The sequence below is a fragment of the Pseudorca crassidens genome, chromosome 4, assembly GCF_039906515.1.
Source record: "Pseudorca crassidens isolate mPseCra1 chromosome 4, mPseCra1.hap1, whole genome shotgun sequence".
In the NCBI taxonomy this organism is placed as follows: Eukaryota; Metazoa; Chordata; class Mammalia; order Artiodactyla; family Delphinidae; genus Pseudorca; species Pseudorca crassidens.
The window spans coordinates 132521054-132547523 of NC_090299.1; the positions used below are offsets into that span (position 1 = coordinate 132521054).

General features: G+C 38.9%; 1 protein-coding gene across 10 annotated transcripts in view; it reads left to right on the forward strand.

Moving 5' to 3' along the window:
* The window catches only part of INPP4B (inositol polyphosphate-4-phosphatase type II B), a 718440-nt gene that overhangs the window by 595385 nt on the left and 96585 nt on the right, over positions 1–26470 (forward strand). For all 10 annotated transcript variants that reach the window (XM_067736786.1, XM_067736785.1, XM_067736789.1 and 7 more), the window contains one exon: positions 9698–9857. In XM_067736786.1, coding sequence (XP_067592887.1) covers positions 9698–9857 — 160 coding nt within the window. The remainder of the gene's footprint in view (positions 1–9697; positions 9858–26470) is intronic.

Consider the following 26470-nt stretch of genomic DNA (forward strand, 5'->3'; position numbering starts at 1 on the left):
TGCACCCCATGATCACACAGCCTCGTGAACGCTGAATTATAATCAGTTGTTTATATATCTGTTTCTTCCATGTGCTCATCAACTTTATAAACTCCTAAAGGGCAAAGACAGTGTTGTGCTCACTTTTGTGTTTATGTGCAGAGCACTTGCACATAAAAGGTACCCAATACTCATCTGTAGAATAAATTAATGACTTTGAAATTTCCCCTCAAGTTATTATTCTTGTCTACCTTCTTGTTTGGCTGGAAACGGAACAATTAAATTTAATATAACTCTGCACCATGTCAGGTACCTTTTCCTCCATTAGAATTCATGAATTTTTTGGAGGATTTTCTTTCTCTCTTCCAATCAAAAGTACCCAGTTAAATCCCTCTCTCCTTAGTGGATACTTCCCAGAGTCATAATCAACTCTGAGGTGACTGTTCCAAGTCATCTTCACAATTATCCTCAAACACAGAAAGTGGTGAAAATTCAGGATGGACACAAAACATCATCAGACATGACCAAAGTTAAGAACATGATGAGTTAAGGCCTCCAGCAGCTTCCAGAAACCCAGTGGTGGTGATTTTCATTTTATTTGATTATTCATGTGCCGATTACAAAGGGCCCGGTTACACAGAAATAATTTCAGATGTTTACCTGCAAATATGAATTGGAAGCAACTATCTTCCCCTTGTCCCAGCTCTTTCTTTTTCCTTCCTACATCACGCCTAATAGGGTTGCCTGGTTTTGTTCATCTTGCTATGAGGAGGGGACATTGAAAGCATCTATTCTCCCCATCAGAAAGGACAGGGAGAATTAGGCCAGTTGTTCTCTGTATGGCAATGACAAGTGTTCTGGCATCTGTTTTCCTGATGGATGGGAAACCCTCCTGACCTTCTCCAGTCCATTTCCCCCAGGAGAAATGTGGTCCGAATACTTATCTGATATTAAAGTCCACAAAAGGTGATTAGGCAAAGTTCACGATTGTCAAAATGTACAAATGTCCTATTCCAATAAAGACGTTAAAAAAATTTTTTTTTAATAAATAAAGAGAAGAAACCCCAAAGGAGACCTTTATGGGCATGCGTATTCATGAAATCCTACCAAGTTCTAGATTTTCCCACATGCAATTAATACATTCACCTTCAGCCCCCTGTTTTATGGTACTTAATACAGTGTTTTATACATACCAGTTCAATGTATTTTTCAGAATTAGTCAGAATAAGTGAACGGATGGATTTGCTGAATCAGCGATTCATCTTCCAACTCAAATTAGTGTTTTTAACAGAGATATTTTCTTCTTATTCATGAAATGGTGATTTTCCTGTGGTTTTATAAGGGATCGTATCATCTCCCTTGGATACTTTGCTGATTGTTACAATGCTTGGTTCAGTGTCAGATAGTTTGATATGCCTGTATATAATGATTATGCAAACTTGCATACACACACTTTAGAAATGTATGATTACATTTAAATCAAGTGCCTTTAAACTTTAATACATTCTGATGTGAATAGTGAGATATTATTCCTAAGTAAACATTTTTGAATACACCAAAGTTAATGAATAGTTAAAAGAAATGCCAAGGTCTATACAGGCAGACTATTGTCTTGCTATATCAGGGTACATTCAGTGAAAAAAAAAATCAGTCCTGGGAATTGGTTGCATGCAGCACGCTCACTGATGTCATATAATTCAGCCAGTTGTACGACTATTTGATGGTGTGTGGCTGACACGCAATTACCAATCTAAAATTAACATCTTTAGTCAATCAGTGATTTATTTTTATTTATTATTAAACAAAAGCTTTATTTCATATTTTCACTGAATTGAAAACTTTAGCTTGATGTGACACATATTAGGGTGAACTCAACCATTCAGAATATGAGCTTAATTCTAACTTCAATTTGAAGATACATGTGCTAATACTTCTTATAGTTGTATCTTAATTTATTTCTCCTCCTAAGTAGCAGGCTATTAAGTCAATCAACCAATGTTAATTAAGCATCAATAATGTGAAGCAGTGCTATAGGTACTTGGGGGAAAACAAATTAAACATCAAAAATGGATCCTGACCTCAACAGCCATATCATCTAATTCAAGTGAATGGCCAGAACTCATAAAACAAGCAGAGATACTATTGAAAGGTATTCCCAGAGCAGAGGTGGGTATGTGATACACATTAACAATGTCAAAAGTATTAAGAGAGAAGTTATGTGAAGGTTGAAGAAGATGAAAAAACCATTTCTTCCTTCCTTTATTTTTCTTCCTTCCTTCCTTCCTTCATTCCTTTATTCATTCTTTTATTAACTATCACCTGGTAAGTACTATGACCTGAAGATAAAAGGATGAATAAATAATAGGCATTTCCCTCATAGAGCCCACTGTCTAGTAGAAAGAAAATAAAAGTTAAGCAAAGAGAGAGTAGCATGAATAGTTCTTGGAAAGGGTGAGAACTTGGATTGATGGAAGGTAAGGGAGAAGGCACTTGAAGCCTAAAAAGCAGTATATGTCGTTAGAAATATTAGTTCCTCCAAGGTTTCCTTCATATCTTTGATGTTCAGCACTCAGCAGGCAGGTAGCAGATGCCCAGAAAATATATGTTGAGCTAATCAGCAGTATGTTTCTAGGACAGCAAGGAGACTGACCTGGATGATGCTTTCATTTTGAAGACTAAAGAGAAATAAGTAGAATTATCTAGGTCGACCCAACTACAGAGGTGCCTCTAGGCTGAGAGAAGAGTGAATACTTGCTGCAGTACTAAGCCTCCTTTTGATCAGAGGAGTGATGGCATGAGCGTGACGATCAGTGAAGATGAAATATAGACCTGATCATGTGAGAGCTAATCGTATGGGTCTGGGCAAGATCCAAACCAGGGACTGTGGAGAGGTCACTGCTGGAGAAACAGTGGCTGACCATCTGTGTCCACTCGTGTCACTAGGAACTGAATTTCAGAGTGAGGCCAGCAGTGTGTTCATTGGGAAACCAAGGTCAGGGATTTTTACATGAGTAGGTGGATGAAATTAAGCAGCAGGATCAATAAGAAGCAAAGGTTGGGGAATCTCACTTAATTCTGATGGATGCCACATATCTGGCTATATTTAGTGGACATGATGTATGTGTATGTTTATATGTGTGTGTGCAGGTATGTGTGTCTTATGCAGCTTGGGCCATACGTGTGCCAATTTGGACCATAAAGTATTGTATGTACAACTCCTTTCACCTAAAAGTCTGGGTAAGGTTAGGATTCAGAGAGCAGAGCTATCAAGCTATGGAAAGAGCAGAGGTTTGCAGTGTGGAGGAACCAGGCCAGTATAGTGCAAATTGCTCTCAATCAACTCAAAGATAGACTGAAGCTTCTTTTTAAAGATGAGATCGGCCTTGTTAATTTCCTAACTGGTTCTAATCAAAGTGTTCGGAAATTGGTAATGACACGTGACGAATTATGCATGGAGATAAAGATACAACAGGGCCCTCATATCAGCTCTGGTTTAGCCTTTTTACACTCTTGCTGATCAAAACTTGTCCCTAGAAAAGTTGATCAGCTAAGCATTGCTGAACTTTTTTTTTTTCTTTTTTAAAGTTAACTGCTGATCCAAAGCAGTCAGGATGTCTCTCGATGCCACCAAGCTCATAAACGTGTGACATGCTGAGTAAGCATCGTATTCCCTGCCCTCGTGGCTCACTCTGCCAGGTGCAATGGCCCCCTGGCTACTCCTGGCTACGTCCATCAAATGTGTGCCTCTACCGCCACTGGGATTGACCTGCATGTTAGCTTAGGTCCTAACCCAGAAATAAATAAGAACCAAGATCAGCACCTGACTCAGAATGGAATAAATACTGCTGCTTATTCCCCACTGACTTTTGTCTTCATGGCTGAGCCAAAGTTGACAGCCACTTCACCTTCGAGAAGTTGGGTTGTATTAAGGTCAAGGACAACATTAAGCTCCATTTAATAAAGGTTAGACTTTAACCCACCAATTTTCCATTACTTCCTTCAATAGCAGGCTAATGACTGCTATTTGGGGGGGGGGGGGACCAGCAATCTTCTTTTCTGATAGGTGGTTGTTGTGTTGTTTTATTTGGTTGTTATTTTGTTTTTGTTTCTAAACCTTTCCTGTGGCTGAGGGGCTAAACAGAATCTGGAGACTGATCATTCTTCCCTGGCCTGAAAAGGGGAGGGGTCGGATGCACCATGGAGTGCGGCCACATTCTTACGCTTTGATTGTCTTCTCCCCCGTAGGCAGCCTTTCCTCTTCGTGATTTTAGTAGGGAAGAAAGTTGAGTAGGTCCCAGCCATACCAGCAATCTAAACAAAAAGAATCTCCTAAATGCACTGACCTCATGAATAAAAAATCATCAGAATGAGAATGGAGTTTCGCTGGTTATTTTCCTCCGTGCATATGTTTTCACAGAGATACTATAGAAAGTGGCTTGTTTAGGATAGAAATCAGATATTCAAGGTACATCTTCAAGAATCTTTGCCTACCCATTTTTAGCATCCTAGCTCCAAAATAATTATCTTGCTTGGAATTAATAATAATTCATAATTATCTCCTGCAAAGTGAATTATCACCTTTCCTCCCTGTTTTATATCCCAGGCTGATGAACGGATCTGGGGCCTTGATGCTAACACTGTCCTCTATTAATACTGGCCACTTATGTCCTTTGACCCAAGCTGATTGATCCATTAGCCAAGTGATTGCTCCATCCGTGATTACATGATACTGTTGTTTTCAGACTTAAGGGGACATGGGACCAGCCTGTCCTTTTTCTAGAGTAATCTCTTAGTTCAGAATTTGCCATTGGGCTCATTTTCAAATCTCAGATAACCAAAACCTAATCTTACTCCTGTGAGGTGACACACACCTATACCTGGTCCTTCCTGGGCTCCCTCTCCCCAGGCTTCCTCTGTCTGGCTTGTCCCCAAAGTTCTAGTAATTTCATGAAGAGCAATTCCTACTGGGTACCAGAATGCTGTGGGAAACTATAGGGGAAGAATCAAGTCTTTGGAATCAAAATGGAATTTCTAATCTACCATTTTAATATTGAATATTATTCAACATCTCTTACCTGAAGTTCCCTCATCTCTAAAAACTAAGTCAATAACATTGACCTTATGTGATGGTTTTTGAGAGTTGAGTTAGCTAATGTTCATATACCAGTTGAATGTAAATAGCAACCCTCAATCTGCCTTTGGGTTGGAGTCCTCTCTCTCCTCCTCCATCCTTTGCTCCCTCTTTATCTCTCTCTCTGCCTTTCTTCCAGGCCTTCTGCAGTGTAGTGAGGACACAGCTCTCAAATGAGTCATAGTCAAATGTGAGAGACAGCAAAGTAAATCAGTGACTTTACTTTGTTGATGCCATAAAAGAGAAGGAAGCAGTCTGGCAAAGCTCAGTGTTCTCTCACCACTAGCTCGGCAGGATCTGATCTCCAAAACACAAAGAACAGCATGAGTCTGCTTGGGGTCTGCTGCTGCGTGTGCCTCCAATAGAGTATTTGATTATGCATGAATCATGTATTAGTGTTGCATGAGAAACTGCTCTATTTCTCACCCCCAACAAACATACTCCCAGCTCACGTGTCCTCCAAGCATTTTCGTGACTTAAATGTTTTGCTACCATTTATCACATAACCCTTTACTATATGATTGTTGGTTTTGGTCAGTGAACATGCTTGACTTTGTTCCTCATGCCAATCAAGATGCGTCTACTGACTGCAAAGGTTACTTTTTCTCCCAGTGGAATCCTGTGACCCGAGGTATCTACGAAGGAAGAACAATGTATAAGAGTAGAATGTAAAATCATCTTCTTATATACCGTTATGTTCACAGTCTTCAAAGATGTGATTAAGAGCAGTGATCCATCCCTTATATGCCTTTACACAAGAAAGACAGCATGCAATACTACTCGTCTTTGATCAAAATAAGTTCCTTTCAACGTGGGTAACAGGAAGAGAGTTGAAAACCTATCTCCTATACAAAGCTAATCTGGAAAATTAAGAGAAAACTTCTCCCCTTTTTCCCCTCAGTAGTAGAGTTTATTCCCAGTATTAGCTAGAGAGTTGCTTCATTTTTCAATTTAGGAGCCTGAAAGATGCAGGTGATGGTAGTGATTAAGGCATATTCAGAATGGGAGCCAGTTCGTTTGGTTATATGGTCTGGAATATAGACTCCTCACCAAATTCCAATGAGTGATGTCACGTCCTCAGCTTGCTTGCCATTCTCCAGCATTTCCTCCCGGAAGTAATGAGCTTTTTAGGTGTCAGAGGTTTCTACCTCATTTTCTCAGACAATAGGCAGAGAATCATGTGATTTATGGATACGATTGCTTTAATTAATAGCAGAGGAAAAGTGCTTTTAATTCTTTGGCGGAAAGGAGATCTTCCTTTAGGGGAAAATTGTTATGATTACTTGTGTTTAATAGTATACTTTATACTCAAGATTACAGGGTTATAAAAAGCAAGCTTGATTCATTTAGGAAAGCCAGCAAGGATAGGATGTGATTTTGCCAAACTGCAATAATTTTACCAAGCACTTTCATAGATACCATGTCATTTGCCTCTTACTGCAGCATGGCGAGGTAAGCAGGGCAAGAATCATCATTCTAAACTGTAGATGAACCAACTGTAGGTCCCCAGAAATGAGGTGGTTTTCCCAAGGTATCATAGGTAGCATGTCACATAGGCGGACCTTTTCTAACTTTGGATGTGCTGTTTTTCTACTAAACCCTCTTTCCCCCTCAGCTTTAGTATGCATATCTGTACACCCCCATATTTGGTTTAATGTGGTTGAATTATTCAACTTAACTCAGTCTTTACAAGACAACCGTCACATAATCTAAATTCAAATGCAGTTCTTTCTTCCTAGATTACTCCTATCCAAAAGTAGTTTATATGTTTACAAACTAACCAAATTAAGTAGCTAAAAAAATACATTTCAGTAAAAAAAATATAAACCTCTAAGAAAGTAGTATAATTGCATATTATCTTTGCACTAAGCGCTATTCTAAATGCCTGAAATAGCTCTGTTACAGAGAAAACACCTACTGAAAGATTCCTTTATGGCAAGATGCAGGAAAAGCACTAAGACTCCATTTGGTTCATATGCAGTGATGTATTAGAGAGGGTTCTCCAGAAAAACAGAACCCATAGGAAATTATTTATATATATGTACATAAGTATATATATATACATATATGTGAAGAGTTTTATTAACATTTATTGTAAGGAATTAACTCACACAATTTTGGAGACTGAGAAGTCCCACGATCTGCCATCTGCAAGCTAGAGACCCAGGAAAGCTGAAGGTGTAGTTCAGTCTGAATCTGAGGTCCTGAGAACCAGGGGAGCCAATGGTGTAGATTCCAGTCCGGGCTTAAAAGCCTGAGAATCAAGAGCACCGAGGATATGGGAGGGGGAAGGGTGAGCTGTGACAAAGTGAGAGAGTGGCATGGACATATATACACTACCAAACGTAAGGTAGATAGCTAGTGGGAAGCAGCCGTATAGCACAGGGAGATCAGCTGGGTGCTTTGTGACCGCCTGGAGGGGGTGGGATAGGGGGATAGGGAGAGTGGGAGGGAGGGAGACGCAAGAGGAAAGACATATGGGAACATATGTATATGTATAACTGATTCACTTTGTTATAAAGCAGAAACTAACACACCATTGTAAAGTAATTATACTCCAATAAAGATGTAAAAAAATAAAATTAAAAAAAATAAAAAGGAGACGAGATTTACTAACTAAATGTAACACATACATCTTATTTTGATCTGGATTTAAACAAATCAGCTATAAACAAAAACAAGTAGAAGAAACTTGGAAACTGACTGGATATAAATGATATCAAAAAATAAAGGTTAATTTTTTAGTTATTAAAAAAAGAAAAAGAGCACCGAGGGCAGAAGATTGATGTCCCAGATCAAACAATTAAGCAGAAAGGGTCAAATTTCTCTTTCCTCTACCTTTTTGTTCTATTCTGGCTGTCAGTGGATTAGATGATGCACACCCTCATTTGGGGGAAGGGGGCAAAACGCTTTATCGAGTCCACCAATTCAAATGCTAATTTTATCTGCAAATGCTCTCACAGACACACCCGTAAAGTAATGTTTGGCCAAATATCTGGGTATCCTGTGACCCAGTCAGGTGGATTCATAAAATTAACATCACAGATAGGGAGTCAGTGCCTCCATCTGAATGATGTGGAAAGAGAAGCAAGAAGGGAAGCCAGGAATGATTGGCTACCACGATGATAACTATATTAAAACCTTTATTCTTAAAAATAGAAATTTTTATGACTCAAAAAATTCAGTGTTATGTGTTGCCCTTGACAGAAATGGTTGCTAATCAGAACTAGGAAGATTAGTGACCAGTGACCGAGAGGCTCCCTAGTGGTAGGGGCTGCTTCTTAGACTTACGTCAGCCAAAGTGACTTATTATGCAGATGAAGCACATAATATTGAGTAGAAATTCTCATACTTAGTGTGGTCAGAAGCTCCTGAAGAGCTTCTCGAAATTTCAACTTAGAGTTCCCAATGGTTCTTTTTTTTAAATTTAACTTTTATTTTATATTGGAGTCTAGTTGATTTACAATGTTGTGTTAGTTTCAGGCATACAGTGAAGTGGTTCAGTTATACATATACATATATCTGTTCTTTTTCAGATTCTTTTCCCATATAGGTTATTAGAGAATATTGAGTAGAGTTCCCTGTGCTATACAGTAGGTCCTTGTTGATTATCTATTTTATATATAGTAGCGTGTATATGTTAATCCCAAGCTGTTCTGAGTGACTTGTGGCATCCCGGGAACTGCATTTTAATTCTCTAAGTCATTCTGTTAGAAGTGATCTGAAGATCACAGTTTAAGAACTTCTAATACCTAGAACAGTCAAATCCTTAGAGACAGAAAGTAGAGTGGTGGTTGCCAGGGATAGGGAGAAGGAAGAATGGGAAGTTCATGTTTACACGGTACAAAATTTCAGTTTGGGAAGATGAAAAATTCCTGGAGATGGATGGTGGTGGTGGCTGCACAACAATGTGAATGTACTTAATGCCGCTGAACTGTACCCTTAAAAATGGTTAAAATGGGGCTTGCCTGGTGGCGCAGTGGTTGAGAGTCTGCCTGCCGATGCAGGGGACACGGGTTCGTGCCCCGGTCCGGGAGGATCCCACATGCCGCGGAGCGGCTGGACCCGTGAGCCATGGCCGGTGAGCCTGCGCGTCCGGAGCCTGTGCTCCACAACGGGAGAGGCCACAAGGTTAAAATGGTCAACTTTGCCATTATGTATATATTATCACAATAAAAAGAAAAATAAGAAGTTTGAATGCAAGCGGCAGTCATTCTTTAAAAATATTGGTGTATCTCTGCTTTCTTACTAAGTATTGATAAAGAAAATAGACATCTCCAGCGTAAAATGTCGTAACTGGTGCTCAATTATGGATTCATGCTGTTCGGTAGTTCATCATTGCTTTATGACAGCGGAAAAATAATGGACTAAATAAAAAGATTCACAACACTTAAATTATTCTTTATTAGGAGAAAGTAGATTTCTTGTCTATCCATAATTTGGCCAAATTAATGGGGGTATTAGAGCTGCTCAGTCTGCATCCTTATGATTTGTTCCTCTACCTGCTGCTCTCAGGTGGATTCATCTGATTTTGCCTGATCTCGGTTTTGCAATAAAAATGTGTAGTGATACTCATGCTCTTTTCAGGATAGGGTGTGGGCCCACGTGGGCAAGAGCCTGAACTGCATTATTGCTATGGTGGATAAACTGATTGAAAGAGACGGCAGCAGTGAAGGAGACGATGGCAGCGGCAAAGATGGAGAAAAGGGCCATTCTCTAGGGGACTCCGTGATAACTCATCCACAGGGTAAGGAATCATTTTTTTTCCGGTCATTGACGAGTAACCAAAATGAGGAAGCCAAGATACAATGGGATCGAAAAAGAGGAGTCAGCAGTGCCTTAGATGAAAGTGCTGATAGAGTGTTTTTCCACTGCCCTGGCTGGGGTGATGGAAGGCTATTTATCAAATTGCATCACAGTTGTGTTTTCAGAACTGCTTGCAATGCTCGTTTTTGTTTTGTTTTTGCTTCATAAAAGCCCTCTTGAAAGGAGAACAGTGTTTTCTTTTAAAGAGTCTGACATAGTTTAATCTACTTTTACACATTCCTCCAAATTGTATTAGGAAGAAAAACAAGCATCTGAAAACGCTTAGAAACTTTGAGGGATCTCAGGACACAGTATCTCAAAATGGTTCCTGAAAAGAAGTCGGTATGATAAAAATGTTCCTTGCCTTATTCTGAGGAGTGATTTTGTGAATTATTTCAAAAACATATAAGAAGTTTTAATTCTGTATAAGAAGAATGTTTTTGTGTGTTATTCCAAAGACATATTTTCACAGGGTCTAGACTTTCATGGACATATGTATATGTACACACACACACAGATGCATACATATGCATACACATGGGTGTCTAGTCTCTGTAGATAGACAAACACACACATATGTGCGCACACGCACACATATATATATAGAGAGAGGGATACTTTCAAATGTATGGCTTATTGACTAGCAAACATGATAATTAAAATTTTCACTACAGTTGCATCCCTATAAATGGCTTCTTTTGTTAAAATTTTTCGTTAATTTAATTAATTTTGACAACAAAAACTAAGACAGATACCTGCATTTCTCTATGATGGTAAGAACTGCTCTTAGAGTGGTCCCAGCTAGATGCTTAAGTGTTTGGAAAGGAAAAGTGTTGCCCTATCCTCTTCTTCCAAAATCTGCTTTTCCTTTTCCTTAAGGAAAATGAGTCATAATAAAATGTGGATGCTTATCAAATTAAATTTGTTTTCTCAATTTGTTTTCCTGATTTTTCATTACTCACATTTTCATCAGGAGTTTAATTATGGGAAGCATCAATCTTTCATCACCTGGTTAACAGTAGAACCATTTCCAAATCACTTTTGTAAACAATGGCTTTCTAAAGTTTGCTTACTGTAGATGGTCCTAATCCTCTAGAGTACTGTTATGTAGGTGGGAAGTTTACACTGGTGTTCTTTATATTCTACTTGATCTAACTGTATATGGGGATTTTTAAAAAATAATATCAGTTTTTTTCTGATTTTCTATAATATTTTAAAAATAATATCAGTTTTATTAATGAAACTAGTCCAGGTCCATAACTTTACATGAATCAAAATGAAAGCCTGCCATAACTTACGTCAGAAGGAACTAGTATACTTCAGTGTTCTTTAATTGAATATTTATTGACCATCAGTGATGAGCCAGACACTGTGCTGTGCTCTGGAAAATGAGGTAAAGAAGCAGAATCCATATTAGTGACTTGTTTTGTCCATTGATGGGTGTTCAAGGCAGAATAATCTTTAGTGAGTAAGATTAAGAGATTAAGGGATACTGAATTTTGCCTCATCTTTTTGTTTTCATGTTCCCCCAAACTTCTCATTGATGAGAATGGAGTTCCAAAGTATTTGAAATTATGCATTTATTCATATTTTATATTTTATCAGAAGATTGTATCTGTGCGATCAAAGTTTCCAGTTAAAAAGTAAAAACATTTGGTAGATAAATCATCTGTAAAATTAGATGAATCGCCTTATTTGAATGTAAAGCATTGTTTGGATATAGTCTAAAACCAGGTGGAATTTGCTCCCAAAGTAGAATTGACAACTTGATCAGCTTTGTAGATGGTTAGAGTCAAATTACAACACAGTGTCCTGTAACTGATTTTATTATTTCTATTTTATTATCCATGTTTATTTCATCCGTTCTTTTTTGTGTTAGAAACATTTTTAGGAGACAAGACACTATTTAAATGCGCAAAATAAAATCTATACTTTGGTCTCAAAATTATTCAATATAGTATCATCAAATAATTCTAAGTTAAATCTTTTGTTAACATTTTATGTGTTAGACGATTGTGTACAGTACTTACGTTTTAGCAAGGATAGTGGTACATAAAAGAGGATGCTTAACAAAGATAAATAGACATCTTACAAATGAGTGTGTGCTCAAGTATACTTAAAATATATTATGGATGTTACTGCATATTTGGAGTGGGATTGATTAGCTCAGTCAGTTATTTAATAACAACGTTTTATTAAATAATAAAAATAATAATGCTTATTATTCTTATTTTACTCTTCCTCTTAAGTTAGGGAAAAATCACTTTCAGTTTCTACCCATAAAACAATGCAGTTAAGAAATTAATACATAGTGGCTTTCTGAACTAATATAAAGCAAACAAGCTAAAGTCACATATTTACCTATACTACTCCCCCCAAACTATTTCAGACAAAGATATTTGAGGTATACATTCACTAATGATATGTGCCTCAATTTACCTGTATTTTAAATTTTTATTAGAAATATTAATTTTAAAAATTTGAGAAGGAAAACAAATAGGATTGCATACGATTTTTATTTCCATCAGACATTTGAATATATCTTGTGTTTACACACACACACACACACACACACACACACATAGAGTAACCAAACTGGAGTGCACAATATAAATACAGATGTACTTCTTGATATCCTGCATGTCATTATATTATGAGTATTTCCTGATAAATATTCTCTAGAAATAATGAAATTATAATGACTATAAACTAATTCATCAAAAGAGAAACCATTATTTTAGATATTTAATTATTATAATAATGCTACAATTAACATGTAAGCATCTTTGAATATGTAAATCTTTAACTACATCTCAGAAATTGTCCCCTAAGTTAGATTGCTACAAGTGGAATTATCTTGTAAGGAAGAGTTACCCCTTCTCTCCAATGTAGTTATTTATACAATTACTTGTTTATATCAGTGTGGACTTGTGAATAATTTTATTCTTTGGTTTATAAACCAATAGTGTTATTATTTATTTTGGGCTCCAATTGTTCTAGAGTTAGCTCTTGGGAGCTCTCAGTGGCCTTTTGACAGCTTCTGCTGCTACAGGCTACATACTTTCTTACTTACTTTCTTACGTTTTTATTCACTCCCTTATTCTCTGGTATCATGAGGGACTTACTCTAGTCTGATCTGTATTTGCCCCAACTCTAGGTTCAGCTATTTTCCAAGGAACCCTGGTTTCTTTTACTGGAGAATAGCGTTTAGAAACCAACATCTGGGTGGGTTGGGACATTTTGATGGTTCTTTGTAACAATAGGTACTCTTACCAGCAGTACCTGTGAACACTCTTTTAACTTCCCAGCCTTAAATATTTTCACTGATTTCATGCCATTTGGGGTGAAAAAATCATATTGTAATATCTGATTATTTGTGACTTGACATTATATAACTTAATACTATATTTCAAAAAATTATTTTGGTAATTAAATCCATTTCTTCAATAGCACCAAATTTATCCCCAGCCCATAGCTGGGGTGGAAAATCATTACATTCTTTTCCTTTTATAGTTAATTAATAAATTGACTCAGTGAGTGATTTGAGTCATCTAGAGTTCATTGTTCTATATAAGGTGCTAAATACTGATAGAGATTTGCTGTCACATCATTTATTAGTGATTATTTTCCTCACATTTGATTAGTTTTTCCTTATAATTAAGTTCTGCAGATATTTTTAATCAATTTTAGTCAATACACTAATTTTGATCAATTTCTGATCAATTAATCAGTGGATTTAGTCAAATTTTTTCATGTGCTTTTGACTATTGTGTTTTATATTGGGATACATTTTTTTAAATTTATTTATTTATTTATTTTTTGCTGAATTGGGTCTCTGCTGCTGCGCGCGGGCTTTCGCTAGTTGCAACGAGCGGGGGCTACTCTTCATTGCAGTGCGCAGGCTTCTCATTGTAGTGGCTTCTCTTGTCGCGGGGCATGGGCTCTAGGCGCGCGGGCTTCAGTAGTTGTGGCACACAGGCTCAGTAGTTGTGTGTCGTGGGCTCTAGAGCGCAGGCTCAGTAACTGTGGTGCACGGGCTTGGTTGCTCCACGGCATGTGGGATCTTCCCGGACCAGTGCTCGAACCCGTGTCCCCTGCATTGGCAGTGGATTCTCAACCACTGCATCACCAGGGAAGCCCTGGTATACATTTTGAAATCTCATAATTAACCTTTAGACAGTCAGTTTTTCTTTCTTTACCATCATTTTATTTTTACATTATAACCATAATTGGTGTTTCTTTGTTGGTTAAACAGATGGTCTTCTGAATTGTTGCTACATTTATTCACTTTTTTATGTTCCTCTATAACCTGCAGATATTTCTCTTTTCAAGTTGCAGATTTTTATTTTTATACTGTATTAATTTAATAATGTTTTAAACCTGTAGTTTTGAAGGTATTTTTGTTTTAGATCCAGGATTTGGCAGTATATCTTACTTCATAAATTTGGGACTTACTACAAACAGTGCTGAGAGAAGTAAAACTTTCTCTACTGTTCTGAGCACAAATAATAGATTAACTGTTCCAAATTCCCATGGCTTATATATATTCCTATATTTTCTTAATAAACAAGATTGTCCTTTTATAAGATACTTACAAAGATACTTATGTAAGTCCTTATAAGATACTTATAAGCATCTTCTGTATGTGTAGTACCACATGCTTTCAATTTCATAATAAATTGAGGACTCAACGATAAAACCAGTGAATTTAGAATCTTAGATTTTGATGTGCCCTTAAGGATTATGTAACTAAACCTCCTAAATTATGTTAAGATGCTTATCTGTAGTATCTGCCAATTTCCCCCAGCCTGTGATACACATCTCCACTGATAGAAACCGTTTTTTATGTCCTAAAATGGCACACTCCAGATGTTGATCTAAATACGTTTTCTTTAATTTTACCCGCTAGCCCAGATCTAATCATTTACAACAAACGGAACAAATTTACTTTCCTTTTTGCACATTATAGCCTAACATATCTGAAAGCAACCATCGTGTTATTTTTTGAATTGCCACGGTTTTGGTCATTTTTCAAAGGTTTAGCATCAAGTGCAGAGTAACACAGGAGGACCACTTCTCTACTTTTAGATACTATTCTATTATTGATATCTAAGTTTACATTTGCTATTTTGACAGTCGTATCTTACTATTAACTTCATTGAAATCCATAAACCCTGCTAAATTGGACCTATCCTTCAGGCTTCTCAAAATTCAAGTAATATTTAAGCACCACTCTGTGCTAGACATTGTGAAATATTAGGAGCACAAGGAGATTAAGACACGGTCTATTTCAATTCTCCTGAAGAGACTGGTGTCTAAACCCACAACAGTAGTATAGTACACTTTTGAGTACATGCTAATAAATACCCGTTTCTTTCATCCATCATACCTACTCCCCTACCCTACTCAGGTTTATTTTCTTCACATCTTGGAAACATTTCCTGTCCACTCGCAGAAGTAACAGATAAAAATGATGGGAAAACAGAGATAAATACATATCCTTGAGGCATATTACTAAGAATTGTATGCATTGAAATACACTTGTTAATCACTACTCTTTGGGGTTGTGTGTTGATCCGGCTATGTATTGACCCATTTGTGTTATTGCATGGCCTGTATTGCTCTGTTTTTCACACAGGTGTCATGAACTGCCCTATGAAAGGCCAAATACCCTATGTCATTGAATACGTTTTTCTAATCTACCTAGCTGTAAGCCCTATCAGAAATGAGATGAAGTTCCTGTGCCATAATTTTCCCAGATGAGCCCATGCTGGCTTCAAGTCATCACTGCTTCCTCATACAAAGGAGATAAACATCCCTGGAGATCACAGAATTAGTTCACGTACCACTGGTTACTTTCATGTTCCTTGATTCTCACGTTCTTCCCCAATTCATAATTTTCTTCTAACTGGCAGGCACATGCCTTGCTTGGGATCTGAGAATTTATTTTTCCCCCACATCTTTTAGTTTATCGCTGCCTGCCTCCAGTTAACACAATTGTCTGGTAACTACCAAGAATTTATCAGTAATTTATCACCAATTATCCATGACTAGCGAATGCCAGAGATCAGTCGTCTGAAAAATTCCCCTCCCCGTACTCCAAATAGGGACAAATCCAAGGTTTTAGCAAATCACATTTTTTAGCAAATCTTTTTTCCTATCTTTACCTTTGGTTGGCCAGAGTAGCTATCTTCCTAATTCACCTGAAATAAGTAATGAATAGAAAAATTAATCAGTTGACACAATTATATCTAAATATATCTAAAACAGTTCATGGCGTTAAGCCTTATGGAAGAGACATACCAAATACATGTTAGTTGGAAGACAAAGAGGAAGATCCTTTCATTCAATTGATAGATATTTTTTGAGCATCTATTCTATGCCAGGCACTGTATCTAGAAATACACTCAGTCATCGTCGTATTCTTGCAGTCTGGTGGCTGAGCAACTTGTATTTGAAAGGAGATACACAGAGATTTTTCCAAAGACAGCATCTACAAGATAAAGAAAGTGGAAGAGGACGTATCCGTTTGGGAGTCTTCAGCAGATAGGTAGATGAAACTGGATAAAATGAAAAGAGAAAGAAAGGAAAAAATGAGCATAATCCCTAATACAGAGCCTTGGGGTGCGGAGATTGCCCTCGGCCGAGGAGTAGGAAGCACCAAGGGATGAAAATCAAATGCAACTTGGAGACCAAATGAGGGAAAAGAGAGGAAATAGTCACCTTAATAGTTAAAACTGACCGCACTCGCCTTTCTGTGACATGCACTTTGCTAAGCTTTCCATCCCTGCCTCCCTTCCAGGCACAGTGATCCCTGATTGAATTTGTCAGAAAGAACTAGGTCTGCAGAATAACTGTTGGACAATGAATGCTTCAATTTTAAGAGCAGTTTTGCATGTGTGTTTACTTGCCTTTATGTTTGCTCTTAATATCTTGATGAATGATTTCCCAGGCAGTCATAGCTAATGCTTCACTTGTTGGTTACATTTTCTCCTTATCTTACAAGGCCCTAAATTCCCAGACTCCCACTTGCCTCTTCAAGTGCTTTGCCATCTTCTTCATGTCACCCTACCTCAACCTTCCTGATCCAGCCACACTGGACTCTTTGGAGAGCTCACCTTGTGCTTTTCAATGCCAGGCTTTCAAATGTTTGCCCACCTCTACTGTCCACAGGCTCAGTCTGCACATCTTCTGGGGCACCTTTTCTGATCTTTCAGACCAGAGTTGGCGTTACAAGCGGGGGACCACTTGCAAGTGCGCAGAATTCCTCAGTCAGCAGGACCCTTTGCTCTGGGTTTAATGCTCTATGGTCACCATCTTGCCTTTTTTTTTTTAATAGTGTTAGCTTTGTGTTATAAGTAAATAATGGGCAAAGAAGGCTATGCCTGGAACTTGGAGACTTGGTTCATCTCCAGTTCTGTCTCCCTGGTTCTCCAGTGCCTCCCTAGCTTCCCCATCCTTGTCCCAGTCTAGTGACCATCTCCCATTCCCACCCTCACCTGCTAAGGGACCTGGGTGTGAGTGCTGGAGAGTCAGGGTCAGTCTGGGTGCCTTTGAAGCTCTTCACGCAAGATCCCCATACCCAAAGGACTATGACCTGAAAGAGTAAATAGAAATCACCATGATGGGCCGAGAGAGGTACCACTGAGGAAGAAAGAAAGAAAAAAAAAAAAAAAGCTTGTTTACTGCTTTTTGAACCAAAGTCTCACAATTTTATTTTTCATTGGATTCTGCACATGATGGAATCATGCTTTCTACAAGAGTTGTAAGTACAAAGGCCCACAGTCATCGTGCAGGTTAACATGAATGAGTCAGGTGAAATTGATGGACACTGGAGCAAACTAGGAAGTAAATGTCCCTACAAAGAGGGCCACTGCTACAGCTCTAGCCAATCATTCCCATGGGGGAATCTGGACCTAAAGTTATTTACCACATCTTCTGATTCTTCAAGTGACTGAATTTTTATATAAAAATCCCAATTTTTTAAAGGTTGATAATAGATTTTTTAAAAATTATTACAATGTGAGGAAGGCCAAATAAAATACATGTGAGGGCCAAATGAAGCTGTTCATGGGCCACTAGTTTGCAGCCTCTGTATCTCTGATTTATTGGTAATGCTGTTTTAAATATTATTTCCCCTACTAGTCTCGGCTCTGTGAGAAAATATGCCAAGTATTTTTGATTTGCTCTTGAATCTCCAGAGCCTAACATGATTCTTGGCAAGTAGAGTCCAACGCATAGTCACCTTGATCTATAACTGCTACCAGACAAGAAATGCTTAGGTTTTCTTGGTATTATTGACTATCTTCAGTGTACGTGCATATTTATGCATACATGCTTGAAAATCATTATATCCTCGAACTTGCACTTAACATTCCTGGAGTCCATGAATTTCTACACATGAATGTTTAGAATTTCATTGGGAAAGAAACATCAATGAATGAGGCTTTTTTAAACTCACAGGTCAGTAGGTGAGACAACTTTTAAAATACACTTACAAGTTAAAATTAAAACTTGGTAAAAAATACAAGATGACACAAAGATTTTTATTATAAACTTAGAACTCCAATAATAATTGTACCCTATGACATTGTTGAACATTTAGTCTTATCAGAAAATTAATGTTGTTTCCCTTAAAAATTGTGCCGTGAATTATAATGTAACAAAACAACACTTGACCCAGAGCCAAGATACTTGGCAAGTCCACAGTTTACTAATTTGGCTGCATGACCTTTGACACATTGCTTAAATTCTCTGGACCTCACTTTCTTTGTTGGTAAAATACAGATCATCTGCAAATTTTAAAGTTCTCTTCCAGTTCTTAAGTTTTACGATTATAAAGATGTCACATTATTATTTTTTTTAACATCTTTATTGGGGCATAATTGCTTTACAATGGTGTGTTTCTGCTTTATAACAAAGTGAATCAGTTATACATATACATATGTTCCCATATGTCTTCACTCTTGCGTCTCCCTCCCTCCCACCCTTCCTATCCCACCCCTCCAGGCTGTCACAAAGCACCGAGCCAATATCCCTGTGCCATGCGGCTGCTTCCCACTAGCTATCTACCTTACGTTTGTTAGTGTGTATATGTCCATGACTCTCTCTCGCCCTGTCACAGCTCACCCTTCCCCCTCCCCATATCCTCAAGTCTGTTCTCCAGTAGGTCTGCGTCTTTATTCCTGTCTTACCCCTAGGTTCTTCATGACATTTTTTTTTTCTTAAATTCCATATATATGTGTTAGCATACGGTATTTGTCTTTTTCTTTCTGACTTACTTCACTCTGTATGACAGACTCTAGGTCTATCCACCTCATTACAAATAGCTGAATTTCGTTTCTTTTTATGGCTGAGTAATATTCCATTGTATATATGTGCCACATCTTCTTTATCCATTCATCCGATGATGGGCACTTAGGTTGTTTCCATCTCCGGGCTATTGTGAATAGAGCTGCAATGAACATTTTGGTACATGACTCTTTTTGAATTTTGGTTTTCTCAGGGTATATGCCCAGTAGTGGGATTGCTGGGTCATATGGTAGTTCTATGTGTAGTTTTTTAAGGAACCTCCATACTGTTCTCCATAGTGGCTGAGCCAATTCACATTGCCACCAGCAGTGCAAGAGTGTTCTCTTTTCTCCACACCCTCTCCAGCATTTATTGTTTCTAGATTTTTTGATGATGGCCATTCTGACCGGTGCGAGATGATATCTCATTGTAGTTTTGATTTGCATTTCTCTAATGATTAATGATGTTGAGCATTCTTTCATGTGTTTGTTGGCAGTCTGTATATCTTCTTTGGAGAAATGTCTATTTAGGTCTTCTGCCCATTTTTGGATTGGGTTGTTTGTTTTTTTGTTATTGAGCTGCATGAGCTGCTTGTAAATTTTGGAGATGAATCCTTTGTCAGTTGCTTCATTTGCAAATATTTTCTCCCATTCTGAGGGTTGTCTTTTTGTCTTGTTTATGGTTTCCTTTACTGTGCAAAAGCTTTGAAGTTTCATTGGGTCCCATTTGTTTATTTTTGTTTTTATTTCCATTACTCTAGGAGGTGGGTCAGAAAGGATCTTGCTATGATTTATGTCATAGAGTGTTCTGCCTATGTTTTCCTCTAAGAGTTTGATAGTTTCTGGCCTTACATTTAGGCCTTTAATCCATTTTGAGCTTATTTTTGTGTATGGTTGTAGGGAGTGATCTAATCTCATACTTTTAAATGTACCTGTCTGGTTTTCCCAGCACCACTTATTGAAGAGGCTGTCCTTTCTCCACTGTACATTCCTGCCACCGTTATCAAAGAAGTTGTCCATATGTGCGTGGGTTTATCTCTGGGCTTTCTATCCTGTTCCATTGATCTATGTTTCTGTTTTTGTGCCAGTACCATACTGTCTTGATTACTTTGTAGTATAGTCTGAAGTCAGGGAGCCTGATTCCTCCAGCTCCTTTTTTCGTTCTCAAGATTGCTTTGGCTATTCGGGGTGTTTTGTGTTTCCATACAAATTGCGAAATTTTTTGTTCTAGTTCTGTGAAAAATGCCAGTGGTAGTTTCATAGGGATTGCATTGAATCTATAGATTGCTTTGGGTAGTAGAGTCATTTTCACAATGTTGATTCTTCCAATCCAAGAACATGGTATATCTCTCCATCTATTTGTATCATCTTTAATTTCTTTCATCAGTGTCTTATAATTTTCTGCATACAGGTCTTTTGTCTCCTTAGGTAGGTTTATTCCTACATATTTTATTCTTTTCGTTGCAATGGTAAATGGGAGTGTTTTCTTGATTTCACTTTCAGATTTTTCATCATTAGTATATAGGAATGCCAGAGATTTCTGTGCATTAATTTTGTATCCTGCTACTTTACCAAATTCATTGATTAGCTCTAGTAGTTTTCTGGTAGCATCTTTAGGATTCTCTATGTATAGTATCATGTCATCTGCAAACAGTGACAGCTTTACTTCTTCTTTTCCGATTTGGATTCCTTTTATTTCCTTTTCTTCTCTGATTGCTGTGGCTAAAACTTCCAAAACTATGTTGAATAAGAGTGGTGAGAGTGGGCAACCTTGTCTTGTTCCTGATCTTAGTGGAAATGCTTTCAGTTTTTCACCATTGAGGATGATGTTTGCTGTGGGCTTGTCATATATGGCCTTTATTATGTTGAGGAAAGTTCCCTCTATGTCTACTTTCTGCATGGTTTTTATCATAAATGGGTGTTGAATTTTGTCGAAAGCTTTCTCTGCATCTATTGAGATGATCATATGGTTTTTCTCCTTCAATTTGTTAATATGGTTTATCACATTGATAGATTTGCATATATTGAAGAATCCTTGCATTCCTGGAATAAACCCCACTTGATCATGGTGTATGATCCTTTTAATGTGCTGTTGGATTCTGTTTGCTAGTATTTTGTTGAGGATTTTTGCGTCTATGTTCATCAGTGATATTGGCCTGTAGTTTTCTTTCTTTGTGACATCCTTGTCTGGTTTTGGTATCAAGGTGATGGTGGCCTCTTGGAGGAATTTGGGAGTGTTCCTCCTGCTATATTTTGGAAGAGTTTGACAAGGATAGGTGTCAGCTCTTCTCTAAATGTTTGATAGAATTCGCCTGTGAAGCCATCTGGTCGTGGGCTTTTGTTTGTTGTAAGATTTTTAATCACAGTTTCAATTTCAGTGCTTGTGATTGGTCTGTTCATATTTTCTATTTCTTCCTGATTCAGTCTTGGCAGGTTGTGCATTTCTAAGAATTTGTCCATTTCTTCCAGATTGTCCATTTTATTGGCACAGAGTTGCTTGTAGTAATTTCTCATGATCTTTTTTATTTCTGCAGTGTCAGTTGTTACTTCTCCTTTTTCATTTCTGATTCTATTGATTTGAGTCTTCTCCCTTTTTTTCTTGATGAGTCTGGCTAGTGGTTTATCTATTTTGTTTGTCTTCTCAAAGAACCAGCTTTTAGTTTTATTGATCTTTGCTATTGTTTCCTTCATTTCTTTTTCATTTATTTCTGATCTGATTTTTATGATTTCTTTCCTTCTGCTAGCTTTGGGGTTTTTTTGTTCTTCTTTCTCTAATTGCTTGAGGTTCAAGGTTAGGTTGTTTATTCGAGATGTTTCCTGCTTCTTAAGGTGGGCTTGTATTGCTATAAACTTCCCCCTTAGAACAGCTTTTGCTGCATCCCACAGGTTTTGGGTCGTTGTGTCTCCATTGTCATTTGTTTCTAGGTATTTTTTTATTTCCTCTTTGATTTCTTCAGTGATCACTTCATTATTAAGTAGTGTATTGTTTAGCCTCCATGTGTTTGTATTTTTTACAGATCTTTTCCTGTAATTGATATCTAGTCTCATGGCGTTGTGGTCAGAAAAGATACTTGATACAATTTCAATTTTCTTAAATTTACCAAGGCTTGATTTGTGACCAGAGATATGATCTATCCTGGAGAATGTTCCATGAGCACTTGAGAAAAATGTGTATTCTGTTGTTTTTGGATGGAGTGTCCTATAAATATCAATTAAGTCCATCTTGTTTAATGTATCATTTAAAGCTTGTGTTTCCTTATTTATTTTCATTTTGGATGAGCTGTCCATGGGTGAAAGTGGGGTGTTAAAGTCCCCTACTATGAATGTGTTACTGTCAATTTCCCCTTTTATGGCTGTTAGTATTTGCCTTATGTATTGAGGTGCTCCTAAGTTGGGTGCATAAATATTTACAATTGTTATATCTTCTTCTTGGATCGATCCCTTGATCATTATGTAGTGTCCTTCTTTGTCTCTTTTAGTAGTCCTTATTTTAAAGTCTATTTTGTCTGATATGAGAATTGCTACTCCAGCTTTCTTTTGGTTTCCATTTGCATGGAATATCTTTTTCCATCCCCTTACTTTCAGTCTGTATGCGTCTCTAGGTCTGAAGTGGGTCTCTTGTAGACAGCATATATAAGGGTCTTGCTTTTGTATCCATTCAGCCAATCTGTGTCTTTTGGTGGGAGCATTTAGTCCATTTACATTTAGGGTAATTATCGATATGTATGTTCCTATTACCATTTTCTAAATTGTTTTGGGTTCGTTATTATAGGTCTTTTCCTTCTCTTGTGTTTCTTGCCTAGAGCAGTTCCTTTAGCAGTTGTTGTAAAGCTGGTTTGGTGGTGCTGAACTCCCTCAGCTTTTGCTTGTCTGTAAAGGTTTTAATTTCTCCATCAAATCTGAATGAGATCCTTGCTGGGTAGAGTAGTCTTGGTTGCAGGTTTTTCTCCTTCATCACTTTCAGTATGTCCTGCCACTCCCTTCTGGCTTGTAGGGTTTCTGCTGAGAGATCAGCTGTTAACCTTATGGGCATTCCCTTGTGTGTTATTTGTTGTTTTTCCCTTGCTGCTTTTAATATGCTTTCTTTGTATTTAATTTTTGACAGTTTGATTAATATGTGTCTTGGCGTATTTCTCCTTGCATTTATCCTGTATGGGACTCTCTGTGCTTCCTGGACTTGATTAACTATTTCCTTTCCCATATTAGGGAAGTTTTCAACTATAATCTCTTCAAATATTTTCTCAGTCCCTTTCTTTTTCTCTTCTTCTTCTGGAACCCCTATAATTCGAATGTTGGTGCGTTTAATGTTGTCCCAGAGGTCTCTGAGACTGTCCTCAGTTCTTTTCATTCTTTTTTCTTTATTCTGCTCTGCAGTAGTTATTTCCACTATTTTATCTTCCAGGTCACTTATCCGTTCTTCTGCCTCAGTTATTCTGCTATTGATCCCATCTAGAGTACTTTTAATTTCATTTATTGTGTTGTTCATCGTTGCTTGTTTCATCTTTATTTCTTCTAGGTCCTTGTTAACTGTTTCTTGCATTTTGTCCATTCTATTTCCAAGATTTCGGATCATCCTTACTATCATTATTCTGAATTCTTTTTCAGGTAGACTGCCTATTTCCTCTTCATTTGTTAGGTCTGGTGCATTTTTATCTTGTTCCTTTATCTGCTGTGTGTTTTTCTGTCTTCTCATTTTGCTTATCTTACTGTGTTTGGGGTCTCCTTTTTGCAGACTGCAGGTTCGTAGTTCCCGCTGTTTTTGATGTCTGTCTCCAGTGGCTAAGGTTGGTTCAGTGGGTTGTGTAGGCTTCCTGGTGGCGGGGCCTAGTGCCTGTGTTGTGGTGGATGAGGCTGGATCTTGTCTCTCTAGTGGGCAGGTTCACGTCTGGTGGTGTGTTTTGGGGTGTCTGTGGCCTTATTATGATTTTAGGCAGCCTCTCTGCTAATGGGTGGGGTTGTGTTCCTGTTTTGCTAGTTGTTTGGCATAGGTTGTCCAGCACTGTAGCTTGCTGGTCGTTGAGTGAAGCTGGGTGCTGGTGTTAAGATGGAGGTCTCTGGGAGATTTTCGCCGTTTGATATTATGTGGAGCTGGGAGGTCTCTTGTTGACCAGTGTCCTGAAGTTGGCTCTCCTACCTCAGAGGCAGAGCCCTGACTCCTGGCTGGAGCACCAAGAGCCTTTCATCCACACGGCTCAGAATAAAAGGGAGAAAAAGTAGAGAGAATTAGTAGAAGTATGAGGAATGAAAGAAGGAAAAGAGGGAAGGAAGGAAGGAAGGAAGAAAGAAAGAAGGAAAGAAAGAAAGAAGGAAAGAAGGCAAGAAGGAAAGAAAGGAGGGAGGGAGGGAGGGAGGAAGGAAGGAGGGAAAGAAGGAAAAAAGACAGAAAGAAAGAAGATACAGTAAAAATAAAATAAAGTATAATAAAGTTATTGAATTAAAAAATACTTATTTAGAAAAGAAAAAAAAAGGGGGGGGACGGATAGAACCTTAGGATAAATGTTGGAAGCAAAGCTATACAGACAAAATCTTACACAGAAGCATACACATACACCCTCACAAAAAGAGGAAAAGGGAAAAAAATCATAGATCTTGCTCTCGAAGCCCACCTCCTCAATTTGGGATGACTCGTCGTCTATTCATGTATTCCACAGATGCAGGGTACATCAAGTTGACCGTGGAGCTTTAATCCGCTGCTCCTGAGGCTGCTGGGAGAGATTTCCCTTTCTCTTTGTTCTCACAGCTCACAGGGGCTCAGCTTTGGATTTGGCCCTGCCTCTGCGTGTAGGTCGCTGGAGTGCATCTGTTTTTTGCTCAGACAGGACGGGGTTAAAGGAGCCGCTGATTCGGGGGCTGTGGCTCACTCAGGCCGGGGCGGGGGGGGGGGGGGGGGCGGCACTGCGTGCGGGGCGGGCCTGCGGTGGCCAGCGTGACGTTGCACCGGCCTGAGGCGCGCCGTGCGTTCTTCCGGGGAAGTTGTCCCTGGATCCCGGGACCCTGGCAGTGGCGGGCTGCACAGGCTCCCCGGAAGAGGGGTGTGGAGAGTGACCTGTGCTCGCACACAGGCCCCTTGGTGGCGGCAGCAGCAGCCTTAGCGTCTCCCGCCCGTCTCTGGGGTCCGCGCTTTTAGCCGCGGCTCGCGCCCGTCTCTGGGGTCCCCGCTTTTAGCCGCGGCTCGCGCCCGTCTCTGGAGCTCTTTTAAGCAGCGCTCTTAATCCCCTCTCCTCGCGCACCAGGAAACAAAGAGGGAAGAAAAAGTCTCTTGCCTCTTCGGCAGGTGCAGACTTTTCGCCAGACTCCCTCCCGGCTAGCCGTGGTGCACTAACCCCCTGCAGGCTGTGTTCAAGCCGCCAACCCCAGTCCTCTCCCTGGGATCCGTCCGAAACCGAAACCCGAGCCTCAGCTCGCAGCCCCGCCCGCCCCGGCGGGTGAGCAGACAAGCCTCTCGGCCTGGTGAGTGCTGGTCGGCCCTGATCCTCTGTGCGGGAATCTCCCCACTTTGCCCTCCGCACCCCTGTTGCTGCGCTTTCCTCCGTGGCTTCTAAGCTCCCCGCTCCGCCTCCCGCAGTCTCCGCCCGCGAAGGGGCTTCCTAGTGTGTGGAAGCTTTTCCTCCTTCACAGCTCCCTCCCACTGGTGCAGGTGCCGTCCCTATTCTTTTGTCTCTGTTTTTTCTTTTTTTCTTTTGCCCTACCCAGGTACGTTGGGAGTTTCTTGCCTTTTGGGAGGTCTGAGGTCTTCTGCCAGCCTTCAGTAGGTGTTCTGTAGGAGTTGTTCCACGTGTAGATGTATTTCTGGTGTATCTGTGGGGAGGAGGGTGATCTCCGCGTCTTACTCTTCCGCCATCTTCAAGGTCCCATCCTCTAATCCATCTCACATTATTTTTAAAGTGATTTTTTTTCTTTCCTTTCAGTCATTCAACATATTTTAGTTGAGCATCTACTATACAGGCACTATTCTAGACACGGGGATACAATAATGAACAAAACATACAAAACACCTGACATCCTGAAGTTTGTATTCTTTTTACATCTTTCGACATAAAAAAGTAACATAAGAAATAAGGGCATCACCTAATATGTTAACAGTGGCAAATGCTGTGGAAAAATATAGAGTGAAGTAAAAAGGTTTCGGAATATTGTTGAAGCTTTGTAGTCAGTGCGAGCTTCACTGAGAAGTTGATGTTTGAACAAAGACACGAGGTAAGGAAGTGAGCCATGTGGATACCTGGGGTAAGGATATTTGAGGCATTGAACACAACTAATGCAA